Here is a 12,027-nt window from a genome sequence, read left to right as displayed (position 1 = left end):
ATACAGTGTGCCCAAAAGCTTCACTCCTTGGGACACTTCTCTGACTTTTTTTGACTTGGAATGATGTTAATGTTTTATAGACACTAAAAAAATTAAATCTACAACATGAGGCGAAAACCCTTTAAAATGGAATAAAAACAGAAAGAAAAAAACCTAACTATATTTCTAATGAATACCATAACCATACCAGAAAACAAAAAAGGAACTAAGTCAAGTAACTTTTATACATAGCACTTTATATATCTTCAGTCTAAAGATTAAAAGAAAGCTGTAAACACATCTTCAACTTTCCTTAGTTTTTTTTTCCCCCAGTGATACGGGTTTGCAATTCTGAAACTACTTTCTGTGTAGTGTTGTTGAATTAAAACAAATATATTGATGTTGGGAGTCAGGTTCTCACTTCTGGAGAAGAGAGATAAAAATATGAGTTGGAGGATGGCCAAAAACAACTGGTATTGAGGCATCATAATGAACTCAGGAATTTTAATAGATAGATAGAGGATGTGTGTGTGTGTGTGTGTATTTCCTAACCCTGTCACTGAAAGGGCCTAGAAATAATAACATCCCAGTAGCAATAAGCACTTTAGTATACATGGTTTCTAAATGCCATTCCCCACTAAAAGGAATCAGAGCTCCCTAGAGAAATGGCTGATTCCAGGACTGAGGCAGGGAAAGTACAAGATGAAGATGAACCTGGAACATCTGGTTTTTCACCATTAAGAAATGTTGTCAGCTGTAGGTTTTTGTAGATGTTCATTATCAAGTTAAGGAAATTCCCCTCTATTCCTAGTTTGCTGCGAAGTTTTTTTTTTTTAATCATGGATGGAGGTTGGGATTTGTCAAATGCTTCTTCATCTATTGATATGATCATATGATTTTTCTTTTAACCTATGGATGTGATGAATTAATTGATTTTCAGATGTTGAACCAGCCTTGCATCCCTGGAATAAATCTCACATGGTCACGGTGCATAATCCTTTTTATATCCTGTTGGATTTGATTTGCTGGTATTTTGTTGAGGATTTTTACATCTGTGTTCAGGAGAGATACTGATCTGTAATTTTCTTTTCTTGTGATATCTTTGGTGTTGGTATGAGGGTTGCTGGCCTCATAGAGTGAGTCAGGAAGTATTCTCTCTGCTTCTACTTTTTGGAAGAAATTGTAAAGAATTGGTGTCTTTTCTTTAAATTTGCAGTAGAATTCACCAGTAAAATCATCTGGGTCTGGTGCTTTCTGTTTTGGGAGGTTACTAATTATTGATTCAGTTTCTTTAATAGATACAGGCCTATTTAGATTATCTATTTCTCCTTGTGTGAGTTTTATGAGATTGTATCTTTCAGAGAATTGGTCCATTTCATCTAGGTTATCAAATTTGTGGGCAGAGTTGTTCATAATAGTCCTTTATTATCCTTTTAATGTTTGTGGGATCAGTAGTGACGATCCTTCTTTCATTTCTGGTATCAGTAATTGGTGTCTTCTTGCTTTCTTTCTTGGTTAGCCTGGCTAGAGGTTTATCAGTTTTATTGATCTTTTCCAAAAACCAGCATTTGGTTTCATTGTTTTTCTCTATTCCCTGTTTTCAATGATTTCTGCTCTAAGTTTCTCATGTATTTTATTCTGCTTACTTTGGAATTAATTTGCTGTTTTCTTTTAGTTTCCTAAGGTGAAAGCTTAAATTACTGATTTAGCTCTTTCTTTTTTTTCTAATATAATCATTCACTGTCATACATGTCCCTCTAAGCACTGCTTTAGCTGTATCTCACAAATTTTGATGTTTTATTTTCATTTCCTTACAAAGCTAAATGTGAACTTAGCATATGATCCAGCAGTCATCTACTCAAGTGATTTGAAAACCTGCACACGAATGTTTATGGCAGCCTTATTCATAATTGCCCAAAATTGGAAGCCATCAGGCATAATTGCCAGATGTCCTTAAATAGGTGAATGGATAAACAAACTGTAGTGCGTCCATACGGTGGAATATTATTCAGCAATAACAAGAAATGAGCTGTCAAGCCGTGAAAAGACACTGGGGCGGGGGGGACCTCAAATGCATATTGCTCAGTGAAAGAAGCGAGTCTGAAAAGTCTGCATACTGTATGATTCATGCAATATCACATTCTGAAAAAGGAAAAGCTATAGAGATAAAAAAAAGATGAGGGCTCGGGCAGGGAGAAAGGGAGGAATGAGAAGCACATGAGGTTTTTAGGGCAGTGAAACTACTCTGTATGATGTTGTAATGGTGGATACATGTCATTATACATTTGTCTAAACTCATAGGATGTGCAACACAAAGACTGAAGCCTAATGTGAACTATGGACTCCAGGTGATGATAATGCTATCAATATTGGCTCAACTGTAACAGATGTACCACACCACTAATTCAAGATATTAATAATAAGGGAATAAGTGTTTGAGGATGTGGGGAGGGCATATATAGGAACTCTGTACCTTCTGCACAAGTTTTCTCTGAATCTAAGACTGCACTAAAAAAGTCTATTACTAATAAAGAAAATGGTGGGAACATAACACAGGAGCCAGCTTGAAGGCCCAATGACCAAATCTTAGACAATTTGACCATTAAAATAAAAATGCTGATAGTGAAGGCCCAGCCCCATGGCCAAGTGGTTGAAGTTGTGCACATTCCGCTTCAGTGGCCTGGGTTCACAGATTCAGATCCAGGGCACAGACCTACTCCGATCACCAGCCACGCTGTGTAGGTGTTCCACATACAAAAACATAGAGGATTGGCAGAGATGTTAGCTCAGGGCGAATCTTCCTCAGCAAAATAAATAAATAAATAAATAAATAAGATGCTAATGAATTATAACTCACTGAATAAAATAAGAATCTGTGAGTCTATACTGATAAATAAATGGATGATTGTTAGGTAGATAAATAGGTAAATGTAAGAGAAAGAAAAGGACATTTTAACAGTAGAATGTGAACTAATAATTGTACAAGGGATGATAAAGCTAAAAAATTACTGTTTGTAGCTATCATAATAGTGATTAATTCAGTCATTATCTTAACCAGTTAACTAAATCACCAAACTGATGTCAAGTGCTTCTTGATGTGATGCACTGAGGACACATCATTTATGAATCTTCCTTCCAAAAATACATAACTGGAGCCTAATCAGGAGAAAATGACAGAAAAACCCACATTAAGGGATATTTTGCCAAACAAATTGCCTGGACTCTTCAAAAGTGTCAGTTTTATGAAAGATTAAAAAAAAGAAGACTGAGGAGCAGTTGTAAGATATTGAAGGAGACTAAAGAGACTTGACAACTAAATGCTATATATCCTCCTGAATCAGAGCCTGAACCAGGAAACAAGTGGTGTAAAGAACATTATTGGGACAATTGGCTACGTTTGTGTAAAGTGTGAAGATTATGTAATAGTGTTATATCAGTGTTAAATTTCCTGATTTTGTTCATTGTACTGTGGTTATGTAAGTGAATCTACATGTTCTTAAGAACTACACACTGAAGTATTTAGGGATAAAGGGAAAAGATGTCTGGAACTTATTCTCAGTGGTTTAGAAAATAATTTATATAGTTAGAACGAATGATAACATAGATGAGAAAAATTGTTAGCAACTGGAAAATCTGAGTAAGGGGTACACAAGAGTTCTTTGTACTCTTCTGGCAACATTGCTATAAGTTTGAGTTTATTAAAAAAAGAAGTTTTGAAAAATCAGTTGAAACTGGAGAGAAGGACAGTAAGCAGGCTTAGTACTTATGTCACATTGAAACTTGGAGCCTAAACTTTGTCTCAGCAGCAAGTTGAGGTAGTTGAATAAGAGATCTGGGATAAACCAGAAACCCTGAAAGAGGTGCTAAAGTGGTCTCAAGCCTGAAGAGCTTCCTTTCCCCCACTGCCCTCACTGTCTTGCCCCACTGACCACCAGCTTCTAGAGGAAGGAAAATAAAAATCCTCATTTTTAGGACCACAGGATTCCTAAAGAATAATAAAGTAAATATCAATAAGCATTCAAAAAAATAACTATGAATGAGTCAGAAAAAATAAAATAGATTTAGATCCCCTAGGAATTCAGATATTGAGATTATCAACAATGAGACTATCTAAAATAATTAGATTTGACACCAGATAGAATGTTTAGAAGTAGAAAAATCAATAGATAGATCAAACAGCAAATTAGAGACAGCTGAAAAAAGACTGGAAGATAGAAGTGAAAAGAAATTTCTGAGTAGACCACAGAGGGAAAAAGAAGAAAGTATGAAAAAAATAAGATATAGAGGGTAGAATGAGAACATCTAAGATACATTTTATTTGGAGTGTCAGAAGTAGAGAATAGAAAGAATGGAAATATATTTAATAGCTGAGGATTTTGCAAAACTCATGTAAGACATGAATCCAGAAATAACACAGGAAGCACAATATATACTAAGCAAGGTAAAAGAAATCCAAACCTAGACTCATTGTAGTGAAACTGTAGAACATCAAAATAAAGAGAAGATCTTATCAAAAACAAAAGAGAAAAGACAGATCATCCACAAAGGAATTGCAATTTACTATCAGCAGACATCTTCACAGCAGCAATGGGATCCAGAAAACATGGAGTAATATTTTCAAAATGCTGAAAGAAAATAATGTAAACACTGATTGACATAGCCAGAGAAACTAACTTTCAAGAATGAGGGTGATGTGAAGATACCTACAGTAAATGAAGACCAACTTTACTACCAACAGGCATATTCTTAAAGAAACTTCTAAAAAATGTACTTCAGAGAAAAGGAAAATGATTTCAGAAGGAAGATCTGAGATGTAAGAAAGACTGATGGAGAAGAAATTGGTAAATATTTATATGTTAGTCTAAACAGACACTGCATGAAATTAATGTCTAATGTGTAATTGAAAAAAACCAAAAGAACAGAATAATAACATGTAAGTAGAGCAAGGTCATTGGAGTTAAATGTATTCTAAGATGCTCTGAAGAGAGATTAAGATGATAACTTTAGACTTGTTAACTATGGATCATACAATTTTAAAAGTAACCTCTAAAATAATGCAAATTTGGCAAGTAACATTCCTAACTAAATAGGGGAGTGGAGAAAGAAAACACGCTAACAGGTGGAGAAATAAAACGTGATCAGTTTCTTTAAAGGCACAAAGAACAGAACCATTAAAAGTGTGTTAAAGGGAAAACAAAAAGTAAGATTGTAGAAACAAGTCCAGATATATCAATAATCACAAAAAATGTAAATGGGTTAAACTCACTGGTTAAATGCCATAGACTGTCACTTTGGATTTTAAAAAATTTACCTCTGGGCTGGCCCCGTGGCCGATGGTTAAGTTCGTGCACTCCGCTGCGGTGCCCCAGGGTTCAGATCCTGGGCGCAGACATGGTGCCGCTCGTCAGGCCACGTTGAGGCAGCGTCCCATATGCCACAACTAGAAGGACCTGCAACTAAGATATACAACTATGTACCGGGGGGATTTGGGGAGATAAAGCAGAAAAAAAAAATTCACCTCCATGCTAGTTACAAAAGACACTTGAATCATGAACATGAAAAGATTGAGAGCAACAGTATGGAAGAAAATATACCAGGCACATATTAACCAAGAGAAAGTTCAAGTATCTGTTACTAATTTCAGACAACATATAGCCTTTAGGAAAATAAATACTACAGGTGATCAGCTGGAGAGAAATCATTAGCGTTGGGAAGGTTATACAGAAAATGTTGATTTTTATTTGCACCTTGGAAGGATAGATCTTAAGTACAGAGTCAGTCATTCATTCAGCATGTATATATTGAATGGTATATCCTTGTTATTGAGGATATAATGGTAAACAAAATGCACAGAATATAAATCCCCAAGGATTTTATGCTGTAATTAATGTAATGTGGATAGATAATAATCGGGAAAACAAACAGGAAAGGAGATAATTTCAGTACTGATAAGTGCTATGAGAATACAGGGTAATGTGGTAAGGAGTGGCGAGGGGTTGCTTTAGCTAAGACACTCGTGGAAGGCCTGTGTAAGTGACATTTGAGATCTTAATGATGAAAAGGACTGAAGCCATGTAAAGATCTGAGAGCAGCACACTAACAGAAGTTGCAGCTAATACAAAGGTCCTGAGAAGGGAGCACATTGGCAAGATCAGAAGTAAAGCTGTTGTAACTAAAGCTTAATGAATTGGAAAGAAAGGAGAGGACTGGGGAAAAGAAAAAAAGGAGGGAATCAGGTTGGAGAGATAGTCAGGGATCAAACAAACTGTATATGCCCATGTGAGTTTGAATTTTAATTGTAATGGAAAGTCATTGAAGGATGTTAAGCAGGGAATGGGGGGATGGTGTGACATGATTTACAGTTAAGAAAGACCTCTCTGGATGCTTTGAGGAGGATGGTCTGTAGTGGGGCAAGAGAAAGCAGTTAGGAATAGCTTGGATGTGGGACTTGAGGAAAAAAGGAAACTGAGTGGATAATACTGCCATTTAATTAAATGGGTAAGACTGAGGCATCAGCAAAGGAGAGAACAAGTGTTTCAAGAAGGAATGAGTAATTAACCTTAGATGCTGCTAAGAGGTTTAGTAAGATTTGCACAGAGAGTCAACCATTGTATTTAATAAGATATTGATAATTGATGACTTTAATAAGAGCCATTTCAGGGGAATTGTGGGAACAAAGCCAGTTTGGAATGGGTTGAGGAGAGGAAGTAGAGATGGTGAGTATGGACAACTCTTGAGTTTTGCTATGAAGGAAAGCAGAGCAATGAGGGTTACCTGAAACAGTACATGGGTCCAAATGAAGGGTTTTTAATATGGGCAATATATTAGTCAGTGTCCTGGCAGGAAACGACAACACACTCAAAGTGGTAACTTGGAGAGGACTCTTTACAAAGCTGTTACCAGAGTAAGGGACACCATAAAGAGCAGTACAATATCTAGGGTAAAACTGGAGATGGGCTATAGGGGAGAGGGCTGTCTTACAGATGTGACCTTGTGTTGAGGAACACAGCCAGCCCATGGTGACCTTGCAGGGAGGGAGCTGAGGGAATAAGTATCCCAACTTACCTCTCTTCCCTCTCCTGTCAGTGTTCTATCTTGGCTGAATCCAACCAGAAGACAAAAGGCAAAGGAGTCTGGTTGATGTGGTCCTTAGTAGTCAGCCTCCCAGGGCATAGAGCAGGGTCAAGAAGGGTGGAAATGTAGAGGCAAATTCATGCAGATGATTTAGTATGTAGTGTTCTACTGATGGGAATGATCTAGTAGAAAGGGAGAAATGGATGAGGCAGGGGAGATAAGAGAACTCTGAATAACCAGGTCCTTGACAAAAGTGGGAAGGGTTGGGATATAGGGCCCAGGTGAAAGGGTTGGCCTTGGTCAAGTGCAAATGCAGGTAAACTGGTAGAATTGATGGTGTAACCATGAATCTCTTCTCATCTGGGTGCTGTTTTCTCTCTCAAGTCTGTGACAAGGTCATAGCTGAAAGTGATGAATGGGAAGGAGGTATTGGAGATTTGAGGAATGAGAAGTAGATTTGAAATAGTTGTCTTGAAGAGTAGGGAGGTAGTTGAACTGGGGAAATGTTGAGGTACTGTCAATACTGTTGAGCATCCTTTTGAGATTTGTGTCATAAACTTAAAGTGTGTCCAGTCAGCACTTTCATTTGATTTTTCTCCTGCAGCCTTCCACTGTTAAGGGTCAGACTCTAAATAAGTGGTTAATTGAGCAGGGGTGGTGTTTACCTTCTGGGAGTGAAGGGTCACTGTAAGACAATGGGGAGAAAGGAGCGATATATTAAATATATATAAAATAAGATGCTAGGCTGAATGAGTGCTGATAGACAAGTCTGAGAAGTGATGGTTGTGGTTTTAAAGTCAATCCATGATATATGCTTGTTATCTTGGCCTTTGTCTCTTTCATATAATAACATGACACAACATGGCCTTTGTCTCTTTCTTACAACAACCTTACACAGAAACTTTAATGATTACTTGAAGCTTCTAGTTAATGAAGGTTTAGTCATTATTTATTGTAAGCTAAAGTACCATCTAGATGTATTTTATTTTATTTTCATGCATTCTTATTAGACTTGTTTGGGAGTAATAAGGTTTTTTTAGTATTTGAATTATTAAACAATAAAGGAATGTTAATTTTGTGCCTTTTCCAAATCCTATAATGAAAAAAACCGTTATCTTTTTTTTATTGAACATAATTTGGTTGCACTTAGTAATTGTGGATTTAACTGCTGATTGTAACTTGATATTGGTAGGACCAAGTATGTTCACAATACAAGCAATCTTTTTATATCGTTAAACATGCTACTCTTGGACTTGTATTCATGATTTTATCCTGTCAATCCAGGGAAAGTGAAATTGTTTTTCAGTTATAGAAGACCGATGTTGGTCATCAAGGGCGACCATATATGTTTGTGCAGGTTGTACACTGCACGTTCCAGAGAGCATTCTCATTGTAATCTTAGGATATTGGTGCTCCCTAGGGCTCTCAGGTGTGAAATTGATACTCCCATGAGTGGCAGTCCTTGGTCCTGAAGTCTGATTTTAACTATTGAAACAGATCTGTAAATATAATTAACATATAAAAGTCAACTAAGTAGCTAATCCTAATTATCTTATGATTTTCTTTTGCCTACAGCCTCAAGACATTCAGAAGACAGTATTAAAGGGAATCATTAACAGCCTGTTACGAGAATGGAAAGGGTATTTGTAACTAATATTTAGCTAATCAGTATAGATGGTTAATTTACACATCTTATACATCTTTTATATGTATGTATGTATGTATTTTACTCTCAGAAAAGATTTTAGTTGTTATAATAAAAACATAGATCAGAAAGAAATTATAAATCACTTATAACAAAGCTTTTTAACTTGAGATTTGTGGCTTCTCAGGAGGGTGTATAGGTGAGCTTCAGAGAATCTGTGAATCCTGTAAAATTGTGTATACAATTTGTTGTGTACACATACATGTGCTTTATAAAAATGAGATAGGTAGTTACATCAGTAACCTAGAATGAAATAGTTTGGCTATTAAATTTAGCCTTCAGCTTCCTGGTAGCTGGGGCAAAATTTTTCTTGTTTCTAATATAAGGAAACATAAGTTTAGCTACTGAAGTATTTTTTTCTTGGAAATAAATATTGAATCATTATATAAGGAAGGACAGGCAATGTAATTGATAATGTTTTGAACTGTGAACATACAGGACACACAAAAATATACTTTTAAAAGTACATATTATTTAAATTGTTATTTAAGTAGCATTATACTTTAAATAATAGCTTCTATGAAAGCCAAGGAATACTATTAAATTCTAATTCAAATGTTTGTATTAAGCCCAGTTTGAAAATAATATCAGACTAGAATTCTTAAATATAATATTAAATGTACCCTGTATATTTTAATAATATTGTCCTGATTTTCAAAGAAACTTATGGTTACTATAGAAAATTTAGAAGAGAGAGTAGTATAAAAGAGGTAAAAAATTAACATTTTGCAGTTTTTTTCTAATCATCTTTTAAAGCAATTGAAATCATACTGTGTAGTTTCATGTGGTTTCTAGCTTAATGATATTTTTCCTGATTTATCATTCTAGTAATAAATTTTTCCTTGAATTTCATGTTTCTGGTTGAACACATAATGCTTTGTTGAAAATGAAGAGAAAAACTTAGTGTGTAGAGAATTCCTAGGAGAAATGAGAAAATCAAGTTGTCTGAAACTATTGGGATCTCAGTCCCCTCTAATAAGCAAACTCTCAAAGCTTTCTAACCTCTGTTTCTCAAAAATGTGCCTGAGACAGATGAAAATGATAATTTGATGTGATTTACAGGTCAAAGAAGCATGTAGTCTTTACTCAGAAATTTTGTTTTACTTTACATTTATTGTGTCAACAACAGATCTAAAGCTTATTGACTGTTTGTTATGGGCTAGCCACCCTTCTAGCAATTTTACATGTGTTTCTCATTGAATCTTCACTACCATCCTCTGAAATAGGTAATATGATTATTTTCATTTCACAGTGGAGGAAACTAATTTACAGAGAAGTTAAGTAAATTGCCCACATTAGCATAGTAAGTGCCTTAGTCAGAATCAGAATTCAGGCAGTCTGTACCCTTAACTTTATATGTACTGATATGCTAGTACACAGGACAGGAAATTGGAAGTTGTCGTGGTACAACTGTAAAATGGAAAAAAATAGGACTCTCCTAGCACCAGGAATTTTAATGTTTTTGAATTGCCTTGAGCATTTTAAAATATTTTCAAATTATAATTTCTGAGAGAAAACGGTAGTCCCATTGAGAAAATAGTCTGACAATTATGTAGAATATTATAGACAGAAATAGTTTAGACTTGATTTAAACCTAAATAATTTAAATCATTATTTAGTTGAGATAATTCTTCCACAAAGAAATATGATTGCTGATTAATATAAAAATTTTATGTACATGTGTATACATACTTATTTCAATTTTAATACATATGCTATATATATTTATATTTCAGATTATATGGCTTTACCTTTTATAAAGGTTACCTAGTACATATTGGGCAATGATTTGTGTTTTCAGATTTATTTTGTAACTATAACAAAAAAAATAAATAATTATTTGGTCATTTTATTTTCTAAAGGAAATTCAAGGAGATACTTGGAGGTGAACCATTTTTTCCTCAACATTTAACTTTGAAAAATTTCAAACTACAGAAAAGTTAAAGAAGACAATGAAAACTCATGCTCCCTTCACATAGATTCACCAGTTGTTAGCTTTTTGCCACGTTTGCTTTTGCTTTCTCTCCCTGAGTGTGTAGGTAATCTTTTTAAGTAAATAGAAGACATTGTGACATTTCATCCCTAATGACTTCAGCATATATTTCCTAATAATATTTTCTTGCGTAACCATAATACCATACCCCGCCAAACAAATTTAACATTCATCTAATAATATTCTGTAAAAGTGTAGTCCACCTTTAAATTTCCCCAGTTGTCTCAAAATTGTTATTCAATATCTGGGTTTTGTTTTTCAATCCAGGATCCAGTCAAGAATCTTGAATTGCGTCTAGTTATCATATAGGTGAACCATTTTTAATTCAAGAAGTTACTTCTTGGGACCAGCCTGGTGGTGCAGCAGTTAAGTTCGTACGCCCACTTCAGTGGCCTGGAGTTCGCCGGTTTGGATCCTGGGTGCGGACATATGCACCACTTGTCAGGCGATGCTGTGGCAGGCATCCCACATATAAAGTAGAGGAAGATGGGCACAGATGTTAGCTCAAGGCCAGTCTTCCTCAGCAAAAAAGCGGAGGATTGACCGCAGATGTTAGCTCAGGGCTAATCTTCTTCAAAAAAATTAAGTTACCTCTTGACATTTGTGAAGGTGTATTCACTAAATCTTGAGAGGGCAAGAAAGAAACACTAATCAGCTTTGGGAATGAAAAACTCTTGGTCATATTTGATAATGTGAAAATCCAGATTAATGTGGAAAAAATTAAAAAGTTAATTTTCCGAGGTTCAAAATATTCTTTTAATTAGGAACATACTGGATGTATTTAAAGTGTGATTTGATTTGCAGACATTTCCTACATCTGTCACTTCAGGACTAGACCTATAAACACAAACATATTTTCTTTCTTTAATGCATAAATATTTTTAAGTGAGATATCAGCTATCCTTTATTAAAACAAAAAGCTAAGTATTCTAAAATGATTGTTTAATTGTCAGACTCTTAACTGTTTCCAGAGTTAGTCATGATACTTAGCTTATAAAATGTTACAGCCTGGTTAACTCAGAACCAGCCTAGAATAGGCACAGAGGAACCTGTATTCCCAACATGTAATGGATATGTTATTGTTTCACTAGTAATACATACTAAGTCTAGTTTTTGGTTTTTATCAACTCATTCTTACAAAAGCATTTATTGAGCATTTTTTATTAGATACTGTAAGATTAAACATTCATCTCTAATCAATCATGCTTGTTTCTTTTTCAGTCCACGAACAAAAGATGATCTTAGAGCATATTTTATACTTTTACAGGTAAGAAAG

At 35.1% G+C, this 12,027-nt stretch overlaps 1 protein-coding gene across 4 annotated transcripts in view; it reads left to right on the top strand.

Annotated features, from left to right (window-relative positions):
- The window catches only part of HECTD2 (HECT domain E3 ubiquitin protein ligase 2), a 79,167-nt gene that overhangs the window by 39,894 nt on the left and 27,246 nt on the right, over positions 1 to 12,027 (top strand). For 3 of the 4 annotated variants that reach the window (XR_011494995.1, XR_001397814.3, XM_014839424.3), the window contains exons 6-7: positions 8,629 to 8,693; positions 11,973 to 12,018. Coding sequence is in view for 2 of the 4 variants with exons in the window: in XM_014839424.3 (XP_014694910.1) it covers positions 8,629 to 8,693; positions 11,973 to 12,018 (111 nt within the window). In the remaining 2 variants the exon portion in view is untranslated. Of the gene's footprint in view, positions 1 to 8,628; positions 8,694 to 11,018; positions 11,171 to 11,972; positions 12,019 to 12,027 lie in introns of those variants that run through there. The other variant, XM_070487285.1, reaches the window with a different exon arrangement.

Source organism: Equus asinus, chromosome 2 (genome assembly GCF_041296235.1).
Source record: "Equus asinus isolate D_3611 breed Donkey chromosome 2, EquAss-T2T_v2, whole genome shotgun sequence".
Taxonomy (NCBI): Eukaryota; Metazoa; Chordata; class Mammalia; order Perissodactyla; family Equidae; genus Equus; species Equus asinus.
This window is presented reverse-complemented; position numbering and strand designations above follow the sequence as displayed.